The following is a 25461-nucleotide window of genomic DNA, read 5'->3' as shown; positions in this document are numbered from 1 at the left end:
CACCGCGCCTCAAGTTTGGGTGAAAAGTTGAGAAGTAGAGCCCTTCATGGTAACATCCAAGCTGGGGGCGTCACTCTGCATTGTGAACCAGCTGTCGAGCCAATGGACCTAACGAAATAAAGGGAATAAAGGAAACGTTCGAACATTGCGCACAATTTCAAATACTGTGCACAGTCACGCAGCTGCTTTACGCTGGGTTGCATCAGAAGATTCACTGAGCCCACATGGGGAAGAGTTATCATTCCCAATTTTCTTTGATATTGGAGTACGCTTTTGTTGTTTACCTGATCGAAATCCTGAAATTGCACCAATAGACGACATTCCAAAATTGATTGTATTCTGGAGAAGTTCCAGTCAATTAGAAAAATGCTAATACACTCCCTTCATAGACCAGTCTGTTTAATGTCTGACGTTAGGGTATTGTTAGTGTTCATTATTAAGGATGTAGTAAGACGACATTTGTAAATTCAAAATGCAATTCTGGAGAGTCGGGATGATTTGCTGAAGCGTAAATCATGTTTCATTCATTTGCTAGAGTACTTGAAGATGTCACAAACAAATGCATAATGGGGGTTTTGTAAATGTAACATATGTAGGCTTCGAGAAGGCTTTTGATGACGTGCGACAGGGATCCTTATATAAGGTAAGATCACGTGGGGTTTGAGGCAATACACGAGGATGGATAAAGGGTAACCCACTAGAGACCAAATAAACACGCCTTTTTCTGGTTGGCAAGATCTAACTAGTGTGGCGCGACAGGATCGACCTTCGGTCAAACCTTTTACAATCTGTGTCAAAGACCTCGATGCATCGATAGAATCGACTATGATTACATTTGTAGGTGATACCAGAATAAGTGGGAAAGTAAGTTGCAATGAAGAAATAAGAAAAAATATAAATGGATGCAGGTATCTTAAGGAAATCAACCAAAATTCAGCACATGAGGCTAAACGTGGATAAACGTGAGGTTATGCATGTTGGTCAGAAGAATAAAAAAGCAACTCATTTCCTAAATTGAGAAAAACATCAATATTCTTCAGTGGAATGGGATCTGAGAGCCCGGGTGCATGTGTATGTTCTATGTTCCAATAAGGAAGCAAGTAGCATTTTGGCATTTACTGCTGAAGGAATGCAGTAGAACAACGATTGTTGTTGCAATTGTACAAAGCCATTGGTGAGACTACATCCACACAGTTTTGACCCTCTTACTTCAGGAAAGATTTAATTGCATTGGAGAGAGTTCAGAGGAGGTTCTCCAGATTAATTCCAGAGTCAAAAGGTTTGTTTTATAAGGACTGATTGTGCAGTTGAAGCCTTTCTCCTCTAGACTTCAAAAGAACGAGAGAAGATCTAATTGAATTATAGTTTCAAAGTAGTGGGTGGGTGGGGGGGGAGGGGCAGATTTAAAACAGAAATGAGGATGAATTGCTTTTCTCAAAGGCTGTAGGATTTAGTTCCCCATAGTGTATGGACGCCAGTGTACGAAGTCAATTTCTAAGTTGGAAACAGATAGATTTTGGTTTAGTAATAGGTTAAAGGATTTTGGGGGTCGGACAGGAAAGTGGAGTTGAGGACGAGATGAGATTAGTCATGGTAGTGTTAAATGACCGAGTATGCTCCAGGGTCCGAATTGCCTACACCTGCTCCTGGTTATTCTCATCTCATGTTCAATTGGATAGCCCGTTCGACGATGATTCTCAGAGGACAACGATGCATTGACTATGAGCTTAACCTGGTCGCGCTTGCCTGAACTTAGCCCAAACATTTCTTATTCATGTACCGATCTGAAGGTCGTTTAAACTTTGTAACTGTACTCGCGTCCACTACTTTCTCTGGAAGTTCATTCCACGTACTAACCACTCTCTGGTAAAGTCCCTCATGTCTTGTTTAAAATCTTTCTCCTGTCACCCCTAGTCTTCGAGTTCATCTCATCTTGAAACCAACCCCCGCCTCCCCTAGGGAAAAGACGTCTGCCATTCATCTTATCTACACTCCTCATGATTTTATAAACCTGTACAAGTGCACCCCTCAACTTCCTGCCCTCCAGTGAAAAAATCCTAGTCTATCCAGCCTCTCCTTATAACTCAAATCCTGCATTCCTGGCAGCATCCCGGTAACTGTCTTGATGTCTGTCTAAGATCCAGGATTGAAAGGAATCTTGCCTTCAGCACAGAATCCACACGGTGACTGTAACCATGATTTGGAGATAACCTGGTGTTGTGTGATTTTTAACTTGGTGACTGTAACCACAGTCTCCAGTGGCACGGCCACACGTCTGACTAAACTTCAAAACCCAAAGAACAACAGTCGGTCTCAAACCCAAGAAGAGTGTTTTTGGGAAGTGTAAACATACCCGAATTGTATCTGGATACAGGAAATGCATGTGGGAATGTAACACTCAGGCGATTCACACGTGGACGGTTTCTAAGAAGTCTGTAAGGCGCTACTTCTTAAATATGTACGTGAGAAACCAATGAGAATAACAGACCACTGATCGACCATCGGCCACATTTTTTTTCTAATGGACGACTCTTCAAACAAAATTGAAAATTAGGTATGATATCAATTGTTTCGTGGTGTCAGTTGATTTGATTGTAAATTATTTGGAAATAAGAAAGTTGGCTCTGCTGGCATTTGAGGGATTACTGGGAATAACGTCTCTTTCAGAACGGAGGAAATTAAAAATGGTTCGCAAAGTGTGCGCATTACATCACAAAGAGACGGCGTAAGGTCCTGTGGGAAATTCAGAGGAAGGATTTGAAAGGTCTGGTGTGGAGATAGGCTGGAATTCATACCTGGAGCAAAGTTGCCACTGAAAATGCATGCAGTTATTAATGAATGAATAACGGTCAATGAACATCTATTATATTGGTATTCTTGAAATTTTAAGTTTTTCCCACTTTGGAATTTGCACAAAATGATTCGGAAACATTGATTACCTCACCTTAACATGTTGAGGGGAATAAAAGCTAAAATGAACCATTTGTCCATTTTTAAATACATGGCCAAAACCAAAATGACGTGTGTGGCAAAGATTGTCCGATTCATCTACTGCGGAAAAAAAAGCCAGGCGAACTAAGTGAATAACTGAACGTATTTCTTCAAGATGTGTCACCCTAATAAGGCATCAGCGATACTGAAGCCGTGCATGGAACTGCTCTGTTCCTATTTCCACATCTGTCCTTGAATTCAAAACTCCAGTCATATTTATCTCTGCTTTTATTATTAAAATTGAAGTTAATCCTGAGTTTGATTTTGCAATTTGGTATTTTAGTAACAAGGAATCCACCTGTGGCCTGGAAACTTATGCGACTGCGCTGAGTAGAAGGCAGCCTTGGGGTTTTTGCCATGAGCTTCTTTCCGTTGTTTCTCACTGTGGGGATCCAATAGGCACAGTAATAGATGGCAGCATCAGACCGTTCAATGTTATCAACTACAAGGAAGAATGAAGAAACACTTTTCTCAATTGAGAACTTAGAGGGGATTCCCGGATCCAGCAGAACGCCGCTTTTGCTGAAATAAATTATCCTTCGAGGCGCCTGGTCGGACTGTTGTTAGTACCAGTGGATAGTTACCGCGTGTTGTGTGACACATCGTATTTTGACTGTTGATGTCTTGGGCCTAGTGATCGATATTGGTGACTGTCTCAAGACCTCGGCAAAATGTTCACCTGCAAATATAAAATATCGAAAAGTCACATAGCTGAGGAGACATTCAGAAATCACAAAGAAAGCGGATAGGAAGGAACAGTTCCCATTAATACAACGGCCAAATGCAGAAGACACAATTTTATAATTATCGTTAAAAAAAATAAACGTGAGGGAAGAAAAATTCACACAGCAAGTGTTGAGAATGTCGACTGCATTGGCTGTGGGCAGGTTCATTGCTGGCTTTTTGAAGAGAATAGTAGAAACTCGAGAAAAGGAAAGAAATGATGGCTCGTGGAAAAGGCGGCGGGGGGACAGCTGGGGGCGGGGAGGGGGTGTTGGAGCAAGCTGAAGATTTCTGGAGAGACCCAACACAAAAAGAACGAGCTGAATGGTGTCCCTCTATAACTTGATGGTTCGAACGGCTCGGTGTCGCACTCACTGGGGGAAAGCATCAACAGACAAACCAGACAATGGAACGACATGGTGCAGCAATGATGAGAAGGCTGCATTCACTGTGTTAAACCGGATAATTAAACAGGAAATGATTCGCATCCTGAATATAGACAACGCAAAACAATACCGCTAGGGGCTCGTGATGAATTGTCTTGATGCAGTTTATCTGCCATGTCTCTCATTTTGTGTTCCCTCAAATGGCTGATGATATTCTAATCTCTTCCTCCCTCACCCCGCAGCCCATATTCCTTGATCCCTTTAACCACAAGAACCTACATCCTTCTTCAAAACATTCAATCTTTGGCCTCACTTTCTGTTAAAAATGAATACCACAGATTCACCACTTTCTGACTGAAGCTAGTTCACCTCATGTCAGTCGAAAAGATCCTTACCTTGTCTTAATCTTTGTTGTAACTCCTGGATCTGTACTTCCCGAAGCACTCTTCCTGTTAGGATTTTATAGTTTTCTATGACATACTCACTCATTCTTCTAAATTCTACTGAGTATAGTCCTCGCCGAGTCACTCTCTGTTCATACGTCAGTCCTACCATTCCAGGAATCAATTCCGTAAACCTTCTCTGCACCCTGAGATCAAAAGTACACACAAAATTCAGGGTGTGTCCTCACCAATGCCCTGTATAATTTCAAATCTTTATCCAGTTCGCTTTCGAAAGTGACTCCTGGATCTGTTTCCACCATCTTTTCAGGCAGAACATCCCAGATCACAACTTACTCCTAATAAAGCAGAAACGTTATTTTGTATCGCTGTTTACTCAGGCCAGGAGGCTGGAAGTGATTTCATGGGAAGTTACGTGTCGATGCCCCATTTACTCCTGCACTGGGACCAGAGCTGACGAACACAGTCAGGCACCCCCGCTGCACTCCTGTGCACCATTGACATTTGGCGGGGTTACACTGCTCCAGCCGCTGGCGTGTATGCCTACACTCTGAAATTCGATGACTGAAGGAAGAAATCCACAGTGTAACTGCACCCGCCGGCTCAGGGAGACCTTCACTGCAACTTCTACTCGACCAAAGCCCTTGAACTCCACAGTGAGTCGCCTCTCGGTGCTTTCACTCCAAGATCAGGAACAAATTGACCAAAACGGCCGCGACCTGATTGGCGTCACATCACTCGCCAATTCACGGATTCAGGCGGAAGAAGCTCAGACACAGATCTAGCTGTGGTGTCGTAGAGTTATAGAGTCATAGAGATGTACAGCATGGAAACAGACCATTCGGTCCAACCCGTCCATGCCGACCAGATATCCCAACCCAATCTCGTCCCACCTGCCAGCATCCGGCCCATATCCATCCAAACCCTTCCTATTCATATACCCATCCAAATGCCTTTTAATTGCTACTTTACCCAACTAGGGGAGGGGTGCGTGGGTTTCTCTGATAGCTTAGCTTCGAATGGTTCAGTGTTTTTGTACAAACATTGCATTGATATCTCGCAGCGTGTATCTATCCAGCACGCACAGTAATAGGTGGCCGTGTCCTCTTCCTTCACTTTGCCGATTGTGAGGGAGAATTCGTTGTTGTTAGATTTCTCAGCTTTGAACCGATCACCAAATCCCGAATCCCTTGATATGCCTGATCCATAATCGAGGATTTGAGTGGGTACCTGATCGGGTTTTTGCTGGTACCAGTGAAGGGGATTTCTGTTACTAATAGTTATCCCTTCGACTTCGCATTTGAATCGAGTGGGTTTATCCACAGTTTTGGTAATAAATGGGAAAGTCTGTTTCAATGTTTGTGTAAAATATCCGCCTGAGGAAACAATATATCCAGGGTTACAAATAACCGCTTGATGGTTGCGAATGAACAACGATATCTGAATAATAGCGTCAGAAACACATACAGGGCAAAGTGGTTACCACAATGAGCCAGTAATACAGCGACATGTTCACTCGATCTTCAACTGTTCTCTCAAGCAGCTGTATAGAAACTAAAAAGAAATGAATCACCTCTTTCAAACCAATCAGTGAGACATTGGTCAGGGTTGAACCCCGCACCCTGCCCTCCAGGTCGGTTATTTGCAATATAAACAGAAAATGTTGGAAATACTCCAGCAGCAGCTGTGGAGAGAGAAACCGAGCTAATGTTTCAGAAACCTGAGCTGGAAAACGCTGAGATGTCGACAGGGTTTTAACCCAGAGAGAAGGCAGGGAAATAGGCAAGGTATCAACACAAGGGAAATCTGTGACCGGGTGGAGGATGGGAGAGTTAGATATCTCAAGAGATAGCGGTGCAAGGGAAACAGTGATAGTAATGGGAAGTGAACAGAAACAAAAGGTGGGTCCAGAGAATGTGGTACCAAGTAACAGCAGAACTATGAGGTTTAATTGGATCCTGAACATCTGAGCTTTTTAGGGGTTGGAACTCCACTCCTCGGCGCTTTCTGAAATCATCCCTGAGTGACCGGCTCTAATTTTAAGATTTTGTCCAATCTTTCCGGATCTTCCCCACCACAGATATTTATTATTCTTTATATAACATCTCCCAGATCTTTCTCATTTCAAGTAGCTCAAATAGACTGGTTCATGAACATTTAAGCTCAAGGGAATGCACGGCAGGATTATTGAAATTGTCTTCATTATTTAACTCTTTCAACAGGATGAATGAGACTTTGCCAGAATTTGCGTCATTTTCACGCTGTTGTGGTAGATTATTGCACGAAATCATATCAGGGCCAACTCCGGTTGAGTCTATCCCAGAAAAGATTCCGAGGTCGCAGTCCAACTCAACGGGCATGACATGTAGACAGTACATTACTTGAATTCAGTTTTAGACAAGCACGTGTTTTGTACATTCCACCCCTGGTCTCCCCACTCCTATCTCCTGTCCGAAGCCTCTGTTTCATTCCCATCCTTGACTATACCCCCTTGCTTGGTTTAGTTCCTGGTCATCCTCATTCCATTTTTCAAACAAAGCCTCACGGTTAATGCTGGTTCAGCCCTTTGCATTTTCACTGAAACTGCTGCATCTGATAGTGTTTATGCAGTTTAAATCACTGTTCTTTTAGCCCACTTTTTAAAAAATGAGGATATATGAAAACTGGTCTTAAATGATTTATGAAGTTTCCTAATCTTATTCTAATCCGAGCCGGAACTCAATGTGAATTTACAGACTAGCTCAGGGGCGGTAGGGTGGCTCACTGGTTATCACTGCCGCCTCACAGCGACAGGAACCCGGGTTCGGTTCCCGCATCGCGCGACTGTATGTATGGAGTTTTATACATTCTCCCCATGTCTGCGTCGGTTTCTTCCCACAATTCAAAGGTGCGCCAATCAGGTGAATTGGCCGTGTTAAATTGCCCATAGTGCCTGGTGCATCAGTCAAGGTAAAATGTATGGGGGGATGAGTCTGGGTGAGTTACTCTTCGGAGGGTCGGTGTGGATTTGCTCCTCACAATTCAAAACAAAACGCCAGCCTCAAATTCCCATCTGCCGATTTTTATTTATATATACACTCGTATTAAATTTTGTTTCATCATGTATTCCTCGAGGATTGCCTACGTTAACGGCGCTTTATAAATGGGAGTTGATGATTGTGTGGTGGCTGAGGGAGGAGCGAGCGTTTTTGTTCAGCATTTCTGTCTCTGTTGAACACTGTGCTGTCCCAATAGGCGCAGTAATAAGTGGCAGAATCTTCCTTCACGATGTCATTGATGATCAAAGTGCACAAAGCGTTCTGCTTATCCGCTTTAAACTTGTTGCCGAATTCTGGATCCCGAATGACGCTGCTGTCATAATAAAGTATTCTGGAGGGCGCCTGACCCTCTCGGTGCTGGTACCAATGGACTACAGTGTCCTTGCTGTCTACGGTACACTTAAATCTGACACTTTTACCGAGTTTGGTTACAGATGATATTGGTGCCTGTGTTAAAGACCCAGCCAAATCCCCATCTGGAAAAAAAGAAAATTATATTGAAAACGATTATGAATGTTAGACTGATATGACACCTAGATAAACACAAGTACCTACAGGATAAAACTAGCGTCACAATCACCCAGAACATTGTGCAGTGACCGGCTCGCTCTGTAGTGGGTTACTGCTGCTCAGGGTTATGTTTATAAAGGAAGTGAAGTCTCTTCCGTTTCCCTCCCCCAAACAGCTGGAAATTCCTCTCTCGCTGCACAAATTGAACGCGCCCGATTTAATGCCTCCATATAAAATGCGAGACCGAGAGTCTCCTTTTCGTCTGTTTAATCGTTTCTCATTTGTTTCCTTTGGGTTCACAGACCCGAGAAGTGTTAATTCAAGATTCAGTTTAGGGATTGAAACTTTTAAAGTTGATCCGAGTTAACCTGCTCGCTTGCCCCAGGCTCGGAGGTGTGTGCAGGCAGACTCGGGAGGGTCGGAAATGAGTGGAGTGGGCGGTGTAGATGTGTGGGGAAAGCAGAAATAACAGTGGAAAAACGATCATACTTAAAAATGAGTTCGATCCACACGCTCGAAGTTAGCTGTGCTGGCAAAGAAATAGGTGTTCTGAACTCCTAATTATCGGAACACAAGTTTATGATCCTGCTGATCCCGATAAGAAATCTCCGGCGATCATCCCAGATCTACAGTCGGAGTACAAGTGGTTATCTTACTGGATTTACTGGACTCATGATCTAAAGGATCAATGGTCTGAAGATATGAGATGAAATTCAATCACGGAATCTGGTGTTTTAAATTCAAGCAATTAACCCAATTTAAAGGAAAACAAAAACAGAATCAACAATGATGTCAAGTAAACGACGAGATTGTCATTAAAACAAGTGCCCTTCCCAGGAGGAAGTCTGCCGTCATTACTGAGTCTGACCTACATGTGATTTCGGATCCACAGCAATCGCTGTTCAATGAAAATCCCAACCTCTACTCAAAATAAAACACTACAGCATTGCACTGAGTGTACTTGCACCGCACACCGCCCCCTTCAAGATTCATCATCACCACTTTCCGCTGGACAATAGAGAGAACCTCATCAGTTTGACTGAGATTACAAAATATGAAATCCCAATTGGTTGGGTTTCTGAGTTCTGGAAAGTAAACATGTCAGAGGATTTGATAATGCTTCTGCACATTTTCGAACAGTCAAACTATTTTAAAAATCTTTGTGTGTGTTATAAACGTTTGTGAGAGAACTGTAGGAATCTTTCTTCCGATGATGCGTTGTATTTAGATTTGACCGGGATCCAATACTACTCATTGCGTTGAAAGTAGATTAACTACTGGAGTAGTGATTTCTGGAGTGTGGATTGACACTGCATGTTACTGTTCCACCTCAAGAGATTTGAAAACTATTGATTGGAATGTACAGGGTGCATTTATTCCAAGTTTTGACACTTGAACGAATCATAGATTCTTGCATCACAAACACAGGGCATTTAGCTCATGCTGCCTATTGCAGCCATTTGAAAGAACCATCATATTAGACACGACCTGGACATCACCTAGACAGACCCAATGTAGGCAAAAGTGAGGACTACAGATGCTGAAAATCAGAGTCTAGAGTGGTGCTGGAAAAGCACAGCAGGTCAGGTAGTATCCGAGGAGCGGGGCTGCCTGACCGGCTGTGCTTTTCCAGCACCACTCTAATCTAGACTCTGATTGCCAGCATCTGCATCCTCACTCTTGCCTTGACCCAGTGGAGCCAGATTGTAGTCATGTGAGATCATAAAGAGTCATTTGTTTCACTCAACATTTTAATTGGTTTTCTTCTTAAACTTACATATATGCAAATGCATGGGAAACTCATTTCACCCTGGCTCCAATGTCTGCTGGACGAATTTAAATTATTTGGAAGCCATCTATACCTTTAAAATACAGAGGCACTGGTTATGGTCAATCAGCTGTGTTAGATTGGCCGCCATCCACCTGCCTGACACAAGACTTCCAAAGTGGCAGCACTGGATCCTGCAAAGTCTATGAGTTCTGACAACATTCTGATAATAGTACGAAAGACTTGTGCTCCAGAACTTGCCGCTGCCCTAGCCAAGCTCTTGCTTTCGAGCTCCAACACCAGCATCTACCTGACAATATGGATAATTGCCCAGATATGTTTTGTGCATACAAAGCAGGACAAATCCGAACTGCCCCATTAGTGTACTCTTGATTATCAATAAAGTGATGCAGGGTGTCTGCGATAGTGCTATCAAGCAGCAGCTGCTCAGCCATAACCTGTTCAGTGATGCCCAGTTTGGGTTCCACCAGGGCCACTGAGCTAATGAACTCATGAACAGCAATGGTTCAAATTGGGCAAAAGAGCAGAATTCCAGAGGTGAGGTGAAAGTGACCGCCCCTGAAATCAAGGCTGAATTCAACTGAGTGTGGCATTAGGAAGCGCTGGCAAAACCAGTATCAACGGGTACTGGGGTGGGGGCAATCCCACCCCTGGTTAAAGTCATACTTGGCGCATTGAATGATGGTTGTGGTTATTGGAGGTCAGTCATCTTACCTCCAGGATATTGCTGCAGGAGCTCCTCAGGTAATGTCCTAGGCCCAATCATTTTCAGCTGCTTCATGAAGGACCTTCCCTCCATCATAAGGTTAGAAGTGAGGATGTTTGCTGATGATTGCACAATGTTCATCACCATTCAGAATTCCTCAGGTGCTGAACCAGCCTATCTTCAAATGTAACAAGATCTGGACATTATCCAGCCTTGGGCTGACAAGTGGCCAGTAACATTCATGCCAACAAATGCTAGGCTATGACTATCACCAATAAGAAACAATCAAACTACTGCTCCTTGAAATTGAATGGTGTTACAATCATTGAATGCCCCTATCGACATCCTTGGGTTTGGCATTGACTAGAAACTCAATAGGGACCCACCACATAAGCACAATAGCTTCAAGAGCAGGTCAGAGGTGAGGAATACTGTGGTAATTAACTCACGTCCTGACTCCCCAAAGCCTGTCCACCATCTACAAGGCACAAGTTAGGAGTATGATGGAATATTTTCCACTTGCCTGGATGCGTGCAGCTCCAACAACACTCAAGAAGCTTGGTACCATCCAGGACAAAGCAGCCCTCTTGATTAATTCCACATCCACAAACATCCATTCCCTCCACCACTGATATTCTGTGGCAGCAGTGTGTGTGATGTACATGATGCACTGCAAAAATTCACCAAAGAACCTCAGATAACAACTTCCAAACCCATTACTATTTTCATCTGAAAGACAAGGGCATTCAGAATGGTGTGTCACTTCCCTGCTGCCAGGATCAAGGATGTCTCAGAGAGAGTGCAGAATCTTCTCAAGGGAGAGAGGGGACAGCAGGGGGTCATTGTACACATTGGAACCAATGACATAGGAAGAGAAAAGGTTGAGATTCTGAAGGGAGATTACAGAGAGTTAGGCAGGAAGTGTAAAGGGTGTCCTCGAGAGTAGTAATATCTGGATTGCTCCCAGTACTATGAGCTAGTGAAGGCAGGAATAGGAGGATAGAGCAGATGAATGCATTGCTGAGGAGCTGGTATATGCGAGAAGTATTTACATTTTTGGATCATTGGAATCTCTTTTGGGGTAGACGTGACCTGTACAAGAAAGACCGATTGCACCTAAATTGGAAGGGTACTAGTATACTGGCAGGGAGATTTTCTAGAGCTGCTCAGGAGGACTTAAACTAGTAAGGTAGGGGAGAGGGAATGTGTGTGTAGTAAGGGTGGGACCCAGGAAATAGTGAGGAAAGAGATCAATCTAAGACTGGTAGTGTTGAGAACAGAAGCAGGTCAAACAGTCAGGGTAGTCAGGGACAAAGCAAAGAACAAGGTAGGACTGACCAATTAAATTGCATTTATTTCAATGCAAGGGGCCTAACAGTGAAGGCAGATGAACTCAGGTCATGGTTAGGATTGTGGGACTGGGATATCAGAGCAGTTACAGAAACATGGCTCAGGGATGGACAGAACTGGCAGCTTAATGTTCCAGGATATAAATGCTATAGGAAGGAAAGAAAAGGAGGCAAGACGTGAGGGGGAGTGGCATTTTTGATAATGGATAGCATTACAGAGGTACTGAGGGAGGATATTTCCAGAAATACATCCAGGGAAGTTATTTGGGTGGAACTGAGAAATAAGAAAGGGATGATCACCTTATAGGAATTGTATTATATATCCCCTAATAGTCAGAGGTGAATTGAGAAACAAATTTGTAAGGAGATTTTAGTTATCTGTAAGAATAATTAAGTGAGGATATTTTCATTTTCCAAGCATAAACTGGGACTGCCATAGTGTTAAAGGTTTAGATGGAGAGGAATTTGTTAAGTGTCTCCAAGAAAATTTTCTGATTCAGTATGTGGATGTACCTACTAGAGAAGGAGCAAAACTTGACTTCCTCTTGGGAAATAAGGCAGGGCAGGTGACTGAGGTGTCAGTGGGGGAGCACTTTGGGGCCAGTGACCATAATTCTATTAGATTTAAAATAGTGATGGAAAAGGATAGACCAGATCTAAAAGTTGAAGTTCTAAATTGGAGAAAGGACAATTTTGATGGTTTTAGGCAAGAACTTTCAAAAGCTGATTGGGGGCAGATGTTCACAGGTAAAGGGAAAGCTGGAACATGGTAAGCCTTCAGAAATGAGATAACAGGAGTCCAGAGACAGTATATTCCTCTTAGGGTGAAAGGAAAGACTGGTAGGTATAGGAAATATCTATATATACCTATATATAGGTATAGGGGATGACTAAAGAAATTGAGGGTTTAGTTAAGAAAAAGAAGGAAGCATACGTCAGGTATAGACAGGATAGATCGAGTGAATCCTTAGAAGCGTATAAAGGCAGTAGGAGTATACTTAAGAGAGAAATCAGGAGGGCAAAAAGGGGACATGAGATAGCTTTGGCAAATAGAGTTAAGGAGAGTCCAAAGGGTTTTTAAAAATACATTCAGGACAAAAGGGTAACTAGGGAGAGAATAGGGCCCCTCAAAGATCAGCAAGGCAGCCTTTGTGTGGAGCTGCAGGAGATGGGGGAGATACTAAACAAGTATTTTGCATCAGTATTTACTGTGGAAAAGGACTTGGAAGATTTGGAATGTAAGGAAATAGATTGTGACATCTTGAAAAATGTCCACATTACAGAGGAGAAAGTGCTGGATGTCTTGAAATGCATAAAAGTGGGTAAATCCCCAGGACCTGATCAGGTGTACCCTAGAATTCTGAGGAAAGTGAGGCAAATGATTGCTGCGCCTCTTGCTGAGATACTTGTATCATCGATAGTCACAGGTGAGGTATTGGAAGACTGGAGGTTAGCTAACGTGGTGTCACTGTTTAAGAAGAGTGGTAAGGACATCTCTTAACCCTGCAGGCTTCCTGCCTCTATTCCTGATGAAGGACTTTTGCCCAAAATGTCAATTTTTCTGCTCCTTGGATGCTGCCTGACTTGCTGTGCTTTTCCAGCACCACTCCAGTTCAGACTCGGGTTTCCAGCATCTGCAGTCTTTGTTTTTACCTGGTAAGGACAAGACAGGGAACTATTGACCAGTGAGCCTGACATCGGTGGTGGGCATGTTGTTGGAGGGAATCCTGAGGGGCAGGATGTATTTGGAAAGGCAAGGACTGATTCGGGATAGTCATCATGGCTTTGTGTGTGGGAAATCATGTCTCACAAACTTGATTGCATTTTTTTGTACAAGTAACAAAGAGGATTGATGAGGGCAGAGCAGTAGGAGTGATCTATATGGTCTTCATTAAGGCGTTCAACACGGTTCCCCGTGGGAGTGTGGTTAGAAAGGTTAGATCTCATGGAATACAGGAAGAACTAGCCATTTGGATATAGAACTGTTTCAAAGGTAGAAGATAGAGGGTCATGGTGGAGGGTTGTTTTTCAGACTGGAGACCTGTGACCAGTGGAGTGCCACAAGAATTGGTGCTGGGTACACTACTTTTCATCATTTATATAAATAATTAGGATCTGAGCATAAGAAGTATAATTAATACGTTTGCAGATGACACTAAAGTTGGAGGTATAGTGGACAGTGAAGGTTACCTCTGTTTACAATGGGATTTTGATCAGATAGGCCAATGAGCTGAGAAGTGGCAGGTGGAGTTTAATTCAGATAAATGAGAGGTGCTGCATCTTGGGAAAGCAAATCTTAGCAGGACTTATAGACTTAATGGTAAGGTCCTAGGGAATGTTGCTGAACAAAGAGACCATGGAGTGCAGGTTCATAGCTCATTGAAAGCAGAGTTGCAGGTAGATAGTATAGTGAAGAAGGCATTTGGTATGCTTTCCTTTACTGGTCAGAGTATTGAGTACAGGTGTTGGGAGGTCATGTTGCGACTGCACAGGACATTGGTTGGGCCACTTTCGGAATATTGCATGCAATTCTGGTCTCCTTCCTATCAGAAAGTTATGAAACTTGAAAGGGTTCAGAAAGTATTTACAAGGATGTTGCCAAAGTTGGAGGATTTGAGCTATAGGGAGAGGTTGAATAGGCTGGGGCTGTTTTCCCTGGAGAATCAGAGGCTGAGGAGTGACATTATAGAGGTATATAAAATCATGAGGGGCATGGATAGGATAAATAGACAAAGTCTTTTCCCTGGGGTTGGGGAGTCCAGAACTATAGGACATAGGTTTAGGGTGAGAGTGGAAAGATATAAAAGAGACCTAAGGGGCAACGTTTGCACGCAGAGGATGGTACATGTATGGAATGAGCTGCCAGAAGAAGTGGTGAAGGCTGGTACAATTGCAACATGTAAAAGGCATCTGGATGGGTATATGAATAGGAAGGGTTTGGTGGGATATGGGCCAGGTGCTGGCAGGTGGGACTATATTGGGTTGGGATATCTGGTTGGCATGGACGAATTGGACCGAAGGGTCTGTTTCTGTGCGGTACATCTCTATGGCTCTATGACTCTATGATAAATGGGAACATCACCACCTGCAAACTCACCTCCAAACCACTCCCCATCCTGAGCTTGAAATATACCGCCCTTCCTTCACTGTCACTGGGTCAAAATCCTGTCATTCCCTTTCGAATGACATTGTGGGTCAATTCGCTGCATGTGGACCGCAGCAGTTCAAGAATGCAGCTCATCACCATTTTCTCAAAGTAACTCGGGATGGGCAATAAATGCTGGCTAACCAGCGATGCCCAGATCGCACGAATGAATACACAGACAAAGAAGTTGCTAGCCCAAGCTCCATCTTGGCAAGCACCTACTAGAAGGCAGAGAAAACTCTTCAAGGATGCCCTCACATCCTCCCTGAAAAATTCAAGATCCTGCCGACTTGTAGAAATCCTTCGCCCACTCCTCCCATGCTGGAGAAGACGTAGTCAACCCGTATTTATAGCATCTCCCGCCGATTCCGCCAAACGCAAGTAGCAGAAGGAGCATGCAGAAACTCCACTCATCATTTTCAAACATCGCCTGATCCACACAGGGTGTGCGGGTCCGCTGCTGAAATGTTAAGTGATCCTCCAGTCCGAGAGATACCTCAGGAGGGCTGCCTATTTGTGGAGCTCCTAATCAGCAGTTGTGATTTTGGGCCGTTGATTAGAACGCAGAAATCTCTGCACTTTTCAACTAGAATTTTGAATTAAACATTTTAAATGGACTATTTTTTATTTGTTAAACGCAATCTGATTCTGCACGAGATTTAGTTATGTAATTTCGACTTTAAGCGGCGTGATAGTGGCTCCCCCTGGCGGCGTCAGGATTTGTTCTGATACTCAGTTTGGGATCAGCCTCAGGAAACGGAGCATGAATGGAGAGCCAACAAACCACTGGTTTGCATTGCATTGTCACGATAGTCGAGAATACAGTGTTGGGGGATTAACAAATTGCAATAAAATATTAACATGAAATGTCGGTAACACCGAGATTAGGGGACAGATAGTAAACCGCGTGAAACAAGAACGAGACGAGTTCCCGAAAACTTTCAGGGACAAAAGTTTCGGCTGCGTGTTTTATTGGGAGAAGCGGTTTACGCCACTAAAGGTGCGGGAACCAAGTCGCAGGATGGTGGGGAAACCCTGGAGAGAGTTGCCGACAGGGAATGGCGAAACTGAGCAGACCTGGCAGCACCTGTAGGAAAAAAGCAGTTCACCTTTCGAGTCCGCCGTCGTCAGCAGTTTGTGTTTTTGTCATCCGTGTCATTTCCTGTCGCAATATATTTCACCCACTTCTCAGACCAGAATGAAGATTTCAATATGAAAATCTGCTAAAACATGATGAGTGCGGACTGCAGTGTATTTCTGGACAAACTGAGGAGTTTACAGGATTAACTATTAAAATACTTGTTTCCGGCCATTCCGACTCTAAATCCTTGCTCCGCCATAGACCGTTTATCACTCTCGTGTTTGGGATATTTTAGTGAAAGAATTAGGGGACTCAAACGTGCGTTTAAACCCATATTGTTAGAAGGCAGGTTTAAGACGATTTAGTAATTTATTCTCAACTGAACACTGTTCACTGGACCCTGTTCCCTCGTCTGGGAGGAGAGCTCTCGACGTGCGGAGTATTTGTAGAGCTGTTCTACGGTCATATGTCACCGTGTTCACTCCAGACGGCACAGTAATAAACTCCAGCGTCGCTATCCGCAATGTTTGTTAGGTCAAGCAGACTGCTTTTCTCTTTCGGCACGTTTTCGGATGTGAATCTGTCGGCGAAATCGCCGTCGTAAATTGGTCGGGCTCCTGTCACGTAGAGAATGCGGTGGAAACCCTGGCTCGGAGTGTGGCGGTACCAGTGCACGGTTCCACTCACCAGATCCACATTCTCCAAGATGCACCGAAAACGGGCGACTTTTGTGCGAGCCCTGCTGACCGAGAGCTTGGCCTGAGTCAAGGATTGAGCTAAGCCACCACCTGTTTGAAAAAGAAAGATGACAATTATCAATATTGCAGGAGAATGTGTTGTTTAAAACGAATGAAACCTGAAGTACCTACAGGAGAAATACATTACAGACACGATGAGCGTTAACTGGATCTGCATGTCTCTGGCTGTTGGCTGGTCTGAGAAGTGGGTGAAATATATTGCGACAGGAAATGACACGGATGACAAAAACACAAACTGCTGACGACGACGGACTCGAAAGGTTAAGTCTGCTTTTTTCCTACAGGTGCTGCCAGGTCTGCTCAGTTTCACCAGCAATGTCTGTATCTCTTTTCTTTGTTTCAGATCTTCAGCACCCGCAGCTCTTTGTTCTAATGACACTTGTCATCTCCATCACAACCAGTGAGCTCACGCAATATCGAATTCCTTACTTAAGCAGAAGCTGCTGAGAATCCGCATTCACCGAAATGATTCCTCCCTGCCCATAAGACCATAAGAAATAGGAGTGGAAGTAAGGCCATTCGGCCCATCGAGCCAACGCCGCCATTCAGCCATGACTGATGGGCATTTCAATGCCACTGACCCGCACTCCCCCCACCCCCCCCCCCCCACCCCCATATCCTTTATTTCTTGGGAGATTAAGAATTTATCAATCTCTGCCTTGAGGACATTTAACATCCCGGCCTCCACTGCACTCCAATGCAATGAATTTCACAGGCCCACCACTCTCTGGCTGAAGAAATGTCACCTCATTTCCATTCTAAATTGACCTCCTCTAATTCAAAGGCCGTGCCCAACGGTCCTAGTATCCCCACCTGACAGAAACAATTTCCCAGCGTCCACCCTGGGAAAGCCATGCATTATCTTGTAAGTTTCTATTAGACCTCCCCTCAACCTCCTATACTCTTAACAAATACAATCCCAAGATCTTCAGCCATTCATCTTATGTTAGGCCTACCATTCCAGGGATCATCTGTGTGAATCTCCACTAGACGTTCTTCAGTATGTCCTTCCTGAGGTGTGGGGCCCAAAACTGGACACAGTATTCTAAATGGGGCCTAACCAGAGCTTTATAAAGTCTTAGTAGCTCCTCGCTGCTTTTACATGTCAACCCTCTTGAAATAAATGACAACATTACATTTGCTTTCTTAACCACAAACTCAAACTGCAAGACAACCTTTAGAGAATCCTGTACTAGCACTCCCAGATCCCTTTGTACTTTGGCTTTATGAATTTTCTCACCATTTTTAAAATAGTCCATGTCTGTGTTCTTTTTTTCTGAAGCGCAAAACCTCGCATTTACTCACATTGAATTTCATCAGCCATTTCTTGGACCATTCTCCTAAGCTGTCTAAATCTTTCTGTAGCCTCCCCACCTCCTCAGAACTACCTGTCTTTCCACCTAACTTTCTATCATCATCGAACTTCGCCAGAATTCCCCTGCAATAAACTATAGCATTTGCCCATTCTGAATGAAATGTACAGATGCACTGCATTATGCAGCAGCCCCAGAATACCTCCAACAGAAATCACTGCAGTATTTGTGTACACCAGGATCCAAAAACAACCAGGTATTGATTGAGGAATCATCTTCTAGTGGTGCTGCTAAACCTTCTGAGGGAAGAGGAAAGCTTGATTTAAAGTCTCATCACAAAATCTGATCCACTTTCTCAGCTCTGAGCCAGTTCCAATTAATCAAGTCCTAAACATGTTGTACCATGAAGTTTGTCATGTTAGAGTATTCATTAATTGAGGGTGCACTAAAGAGTCAGAGAGTCATAGAGATGTACAGCAAGGAAACAGACCCTTTGGTCCAACTCGTCCATGCCGACCAGATATTCCAACACAATCTAGTCCAACCTGCCAGCACCTGGCCCATATCCCTCCAAACCCTTCCTATTCATATACCCATCCAGATGCCTTTTAAACTTTGTAATTATACCATCCTCCACCACTCCCTCTGGCAGCTCATTCCATACACACACCACCCTCTGCATGAAAAGGTTGCTCCTTAGGTCCCATTTAAATTTTTCCCCTCTCACCCTAAATCTATGCCCTCTAGTTCAGAACTCCCCCACCTCAGGGAAAATATCTATCTGTGCCCCTTATGATTTTATAAACCTCAATAAGGTCACCCCTCAGCCTCCAATACTCCAGGGAAAACAATCCCAACCTGTCTCCACACCCCAAATCCTCCAACCCTGGCAACATCCTTTTCTAAACCCTTTCAAGTTTCATAATATCCTTCTGATGGGAGGGAGACCAGAATTGCATGCAATATTCGACAAATGGCCTAACCAATGTTCTGTATAGCTGCAACATGACCTCCCAGTTCCAATACTCAATGCTCTGACCAATAAAGGAAAGCATACCAAATGTCTTCTTCACTATCCTGTCTACCTGTGACACCACTTTCAAGAAACTATGAACCTGCACTCCAGGGTCTCTTTGTTCAGCAACACTCCCAGGACCTTACTATTAAGTGTATAAGTTCTGCTTTGATTTGCCTTTCCAAAATGCAGTACCTCTCATTTATCTAGATTAAACTACATCTGCCACTCCTCAGCCCATTGGCCCATCTGATCAAGATTCCATTGTACTCTGAGGTAACCTTCTTTGCTGTCCACTACACTTCCAATTTTGGTGTCATCTGCAAATTTACTAACTACATCTCCTATATTCAAATCCAAATCATTTATATAAATGATGAAAATCAGTAGAACCAGCACCGATCCTTGTGGCACATCACTGGACAGGCCTCCAGTCTGAAAGACAACTGTCCACCACCACCACCACCCTCTGTCTTCTACTTTCAAGCCAGTTCTGTATCCAGATGGCTAGTTCTCCCTGTATTCCATAAGATGTAAACTTGTGAACTAGGCTCACATGAGGAACCTTGTCAAATGCCTTACTGAAGTCCAAATAGATCACGTCCACCATTCTGCCCTCATCAATCCTCTTTGTTCCTAATTCAAAAAACTCAATCAAGTTTGTGAGACATGATTTCCCATGCACAAAGCCATTTTGACTATCCCTAATCAGTCCTTGCCTTTCCAAATACATGTACATCCTGTCCCTCAGGATTCCCTCCAACAACTTGCCCACCACCGACATCAGGCTCACTGGTCTATAGTTCCCTGGTTTATCCTTACCACCGTTCTTAAACATTGGCACCAAGTTAGCCAACCTCCAGTCTTCCAGCACCTCACCTGTTACTATCGATGATACAAATATCTCAGCGATCACTTCCCTAGCTTCCCACAGAGTTGTCGGGTACACCTGATCAGGTCCTGGGGATTTATCCACTGTTATGTATTTCTAGACATCCAGCACATCCTCCTCTGTTATATGGATATTTTGCAAGATGTCACCATCTGTTTACCCACATCCAATATCTTCCATGTCCTTTTCCACAGTAAATATAAATGCAAAATGCTCGTTTAGTATCTCCCCCATCTCCTGTGGTTCCACACACAGGCTTTCTTGCTGATATTTGAGAGGCCCTATTCTCTCCCTAGTTACCCTTTTGTCCTTAATATATTTATAAAATCCCTTTGGATTCTCCTGAACCCTATTTGCCAAATCTATCTCATGTCCCCTTTTTACCTGCCTGATTTCCCCCTTAAGTACACTCCTATTGCCTTTATACTCTTCTAAGGATTCACTCAATCTCTGTTGTCTATACCTGACATTTGCTTCCTTCTATTTCTTAACCAAAACCTCAATTTCTCTAGTCATCCAATATTCCCTACTCCTACCAGCCTTTCCTTTCACCCTAACAGGAATATACATTCTCTGTACTCTTGCTATCTTATTTTTGAAGGCTTCCCACTTTCCAGCCATCGCTTTATTGAGAATATCTGCCCCCAATCAGCTTTTGAAAGTTCTTGCCCAATACCATCAAAATTGGCCTTCCTCCAATTTAGAATTTCAACTTTTAGATCCGGTCTATGTTTGGACATTAAAACCCCCGAGCTCAACTACCCTATCATTCTTACAGATAACTGAAATCTCCTTACAAAATTGCTTCTCAATTTCCCGCTGCCTATTGGGGAGGGGGGGGGGGGGGGGGGTGTCTATAATACAAACTCAATAAGATAATCATCCCTTTGTTATTTCTCAGTTCCCTGGATGCATTCCCAAGAATCTCCTCCCTAAGCACAGCAATAATGCTATTGCTTATCAGAAATACCTCTCCCACTCCTCTTTTCCCTCCTTGCTATCCTTCCTATAGCATTTGTATCCTGGAACATTAAGCTGCCAGTCCTGTCCATTCTTTCTCTCTCCCCCTCACTGACCATGTGGTTGCTGCCTTTGTCTGTCTTCCTCCTTTTAAAAGTGCCGTTGTTTTGACCTTCATTGTTGCCGTTGTTTTGCCGTTATTTTGATGTGTACCCATTTATACAAAAAAACCCACACAATTAATGTTTGCATACTCCCATCATCAATGGCAAATTTGTGATTCCTGCATAAAGCACGTTCTGTTTTTCTCTCTCTAAATAGAAAAAGTTGGAAATAATAAGGGAAAGCAGGATATATTGGTAAGAGAAAGAGTTTATGCTGAGCGGTCTGAGTATTTCCACATGATTTTATTTTCCTTCAGTTTTTCAACATTTTGCTTCTAAGAAATGTTGTGGATACAATAGTTCTGAAATTTGATTGCATGGGCCAAGGGCAAGTGATCATTGCTTTTGTTGGGCCTTTTTGACCATTTTACCACAGACAGGAGCTGGTAAGTTACACATATATATTAGTTATTTGGAGCAAGGTGTATTAATCACTGGAGGCTGTTGAGATAAAGACCAGGATCATGGACAATCACGAGTTCTGAAACAAAAAACAGAAATTGTTGTAGAAACTCAAGATCCGGCAGCATCTGTGGAGAGAGAAACAGAGTTAACATTTTGAGTCCATGGACCCTTCTTCAGAAGTGATAATGACTAGGAAAAGGTTGGCATATATGATGAAGACAAAGGTAAGTGGTGGTGGAACCCAGAGAGAGTGAATAACAGAGAAAGAAATGGATAATGGCGAGCCAGGGAGAAAGAAAAGTTGCTAATGGAGACCATTAGTGGGTGAAAATGGGTTGACTGTGGTGAAGGGATGTGATGACACAGATTGGTGTGTGGAAGTTGGGGTAAGGACTTGGAAGAAGGTACTTGAGCCCTAAAATGATTCAACTCAATACTGAGTCCTGAGACTGCAGTGACCCCAAGTAGAAAATGAAATGCTGTTCTTCCAGCTTGCTCTGACCTTCACTAAAGCACAACAGGTCTGGGATGGAAATATTTGCCACGGAACGCAGTGGTGTGTTGAAGTGACAATCAACCAGAAGCTCAGATTCATTCTTACGGAGAGAACATAAGTATTCTGCAAAGCAGTTGCCCAGTCTGCATTTCATCTCCCCATTGTAGGGAATACCACATTGTGAACAGTGAATGCAGTAGACTAGATTGAGTCGAGTGTCGGTAAATTGCCGCTTCACCTGGAAGGTGCATCTTGGATAGCGAGTAGGAAGGAAGTAAACAGGCAGGTTTTATACCTTCTGTGGTTACACAGCCAGGTGACCTGTGAATGTTGGGATGTGTTGAGAGTGGAGGAGAAGTGGATCAGGTGTCCTGGATGGAACAGTCCCTTATTGGGAGGGGATATGCATCTGGTGATGGCATCCCATTGGAGGTATTGGAATTCACACAGCTAATGATCCCTCGGATATGGAGGCTGGTGAGCTGGAAAGTGAGGACCAGGGGACCCTATTGGTGTTGAGGGAGAGGAAAAGAAGGGCTGAATGCAGAAGAGGGGAAGATAGTTTGAACATGACTGAGGGGCCTGTCAACCACAATGATGGGGAATTATCATTTGAGGAAAAAAGGTGGATATTTCTGAGGACCTCTGTGGAAGGTGGCATCATCAAAACAGATGTGACAGAGAGGGAGGAACTGGGAGAAATGGGGTAGAGTCCTTACAGAAAGCAAGGTGTGAGGATATATAGTCAAGGTAACTGTGAGAGTTGCTGGGTTTGTAGTGGATGTTAGTAGCCAGCCTATCCCTAGGAACAGGAAACAAAGATGTTGAGACTGGAAAGGAGAGAGTCAGAAATGGACTAGGTTAAGGTGAGAGTTGAAAATTGGAAACAAATTGATAAGTTTTTCCAATTCCAGGTGAGACAAGGAAACAACATTAATGATGTTATCAATGCACTGATTTTAATGATAACATGTGCCCTCACCCTCCAAGTTAGATTAGCTCAGTTATCATAAGGCATCAGCTTTATTCTAGATTCAAGACTTCATTTGGTTTTTGGCCATGGTAGGGAATGGCAGGTTCTCACAAACTACCACTACCATTCTGAAAGACAATGGCAGCTGATGCAAAAAAGCACCCCACCTGCAAGTTCTCCTCAAAGCCACTTACCATCCTTGAACTATATAATTATTGTCACAATTCAAAGAAGCAGCTCACTGTCTCCTTATCAAGAGTATTGGGGATGGGCAACAAAAACTGAAGTAAATAAAATAACTAGCTTCACTATCATGTCCCCTAAGACCCAAAGTCCTGGGACTCCTAAAGTCCTTAACATTTACTAAATGATCCTATACGGTAGCCTCCTGTATTTGTTTCTTTATTTAAAAAATAAAATGTGGCTTGATATCATCAACGGCAATCTCAACATTGCCTTTGTGATTTGTGTGTAAACAGTTTGAACAAGACACTGCTGTCGTACTGGAAGGCAATGCAACTTTTCACCATCTCTGTTAGTGTTGAAGTACAAAACACATAATAAAACATCCCAATATAAACCACCTCGACTGATTCAGATTGATTGTCTCAATACCTTTTAACTAAAATTCATGTGTGTAAACCACCATTATACAAGTTGTAAGCTTAAAACACAGAATGCATAAATCCAGAGGTACTTTTAATCTACTTGTTCAGATATGCTGTAAAATACCTTAACAGCATGTAGGATCTGAATCTGGACTACCTGGCTCAGAGGGAGGGACACTATCACTGCACCACAGGAACCATTCTGCTACCTTTATGTGCAGAGTAGACACCATGATTCTTGGTGTCAGGTATTCCATTAAAAGTCATTCACCTTTATAAGTAAACATTATAGTATCTATCAATTTGAATGAATAAGACTATTTTGTCATGGATTTATTGATAGACCCGTCTCTGGTGACAATTACCATATAGTTCTGTGAACAGTAATACAATAGAAATAACCATTTTTAGACATTCACATTGGCACAGGAAGGAAATCATTGCAATGATAATGAAACAGGGTTTCACATTGCTATTAAACACTCAATAAATGTGAGTTTAAAACAATCCTATCGGTGAAGTAGCTGTAATAGTTCCAACTTTCCCACTACTGAATCTATACCAAGTTTCCTGTAGCTAGTTCCAAGCTGAATTTCAGACCCATTGATCTTAAGCTTATTTTCAATCATACTATTCAAATGTATTATGGCACATCTCTGGAGCAGGTGGGACTTGATCCCAGGCAGGGATATGGCCATCATATCACAAAAGACACTTGAAAAGGGAAATAGACTTCACACAATCTTATCATTCATTAACTCCCAGATTGTATAAACTGTGAGGCTGTCAGAAACTATTAAAAATATCAACTGATAACTGGATCAGCACCATCTCAAAATCAGAGCAGTGGTGGGGGAAAGGATTCAATTCACATTTCTGGGATTAAATTAGATAATTAAATCCTTCAGGTTGCACACAAAAAAGCCCAAATTTACCAATTGATCATTTGTTAAATGCAACCTTCAGAAAAATATTTCATCCTATTAAACTTATTTACAATATGTATTCCTGGAAGGAATCCTGGTGGAATTTGATGAATCTTTCCGGCAATGGGGAATGTGCTCTGTCCTGTTCTTATCAAACAACAACTGAGAGTAGTCAAATTTTTATTAATTCCTTTATTTAATTGAGAAGACATAGGTATTGACTCACTAATGTATAAAGAGAAGGATATTTCTGGGTCATAGAGTCATAGAGATGTACAGCATGGAAACAGACCCTTCAGTGCAACCCGTCCATGCCGACCAGATATCCCAAACCAATCTAGTCCCACCTGCCAGCATCCGGCCCATATCGCTCCAAACCCTTCCTATTCATATACCTATCCAAATGCCTCTTAAATGTTGCAATTGTACCAGCCTCCACCACATCCTCTGGCAGCTCATTCCATAACATGTACCACCCTCTGCAAGAAAACGTTGCCCCTTAGGTCTCTTTTATATCTTTCCCCTCTCACCCTAAACCTATGCCCTCTTGTTCTGGACTCCCCGAACCCAGGGAAAAGATTTTGTCTATTTATCCTATCCATGTCCCTCATAATTTTGTAAACCTTTATAAGGTCACCCCTCAGCCTCCGACGCCCCAGGGAAAATAGCCCCAGCTTGTTCAGCCTCTCCCTGTAGCTCAGATCCTCCAACCCTGGCAACATCCTTGTAAATCTTTTCTGAACCCTTTCAAGTTTCACAACATCTTTCCGATAGGAAGGAGACCAGAATTGCACGCAATATTCCAACAGTGGCCTAACCAATGTCCTGTACA

General features: G+C 43.1%; 1 protein-coding gene across 1 annotated transcript in view; it reads right to left on the bottom strand.

The window, feature by feature from the left end:
* LOC122549505 (M1-specific T cell receptor beta chain-like) overlaps positions 1–25461 on the bottom strand; it is a 193242-nt gene that overhangs the window by 150284 nt on the left and 17497 nt on the right. Inside the window, exons 3-4 of the mRNA XM_043689365.1 lie at positions 16989–17054; positions 16593–16907 (exon numbers count right to left, since the gene is read on the bottom strand). Of these exons, the coding sequence (XP_043545300.1) occupies positions 16593–16907; positions 16989–17054 (381 nt within the window). The remainder of the gene's footprint in view (positions 1–16592; positions 16908–16988; positions 17055–25461) is intronic.

This window comes from Chiloscyllium plagiosum, chromosome 4 (genome assembly GCF_004010195.1).
Source record: "Chiloscyllium plagiosum isolate BGI_BamShark_2017 chromosome 4, ASM401019v2, whole genome shotgun sequence".
Taxonomy (NCBI): Eukaryota; Metazoa; Chordata; class Chondrichthyes; order Orectolobiformes; family Hemiscylliidae; genus Chiloscyllium; species Chiloscyllium plagiosum.
This window is presented reverse-complemented; position numbering and strand designations above follow the sequence as displayed.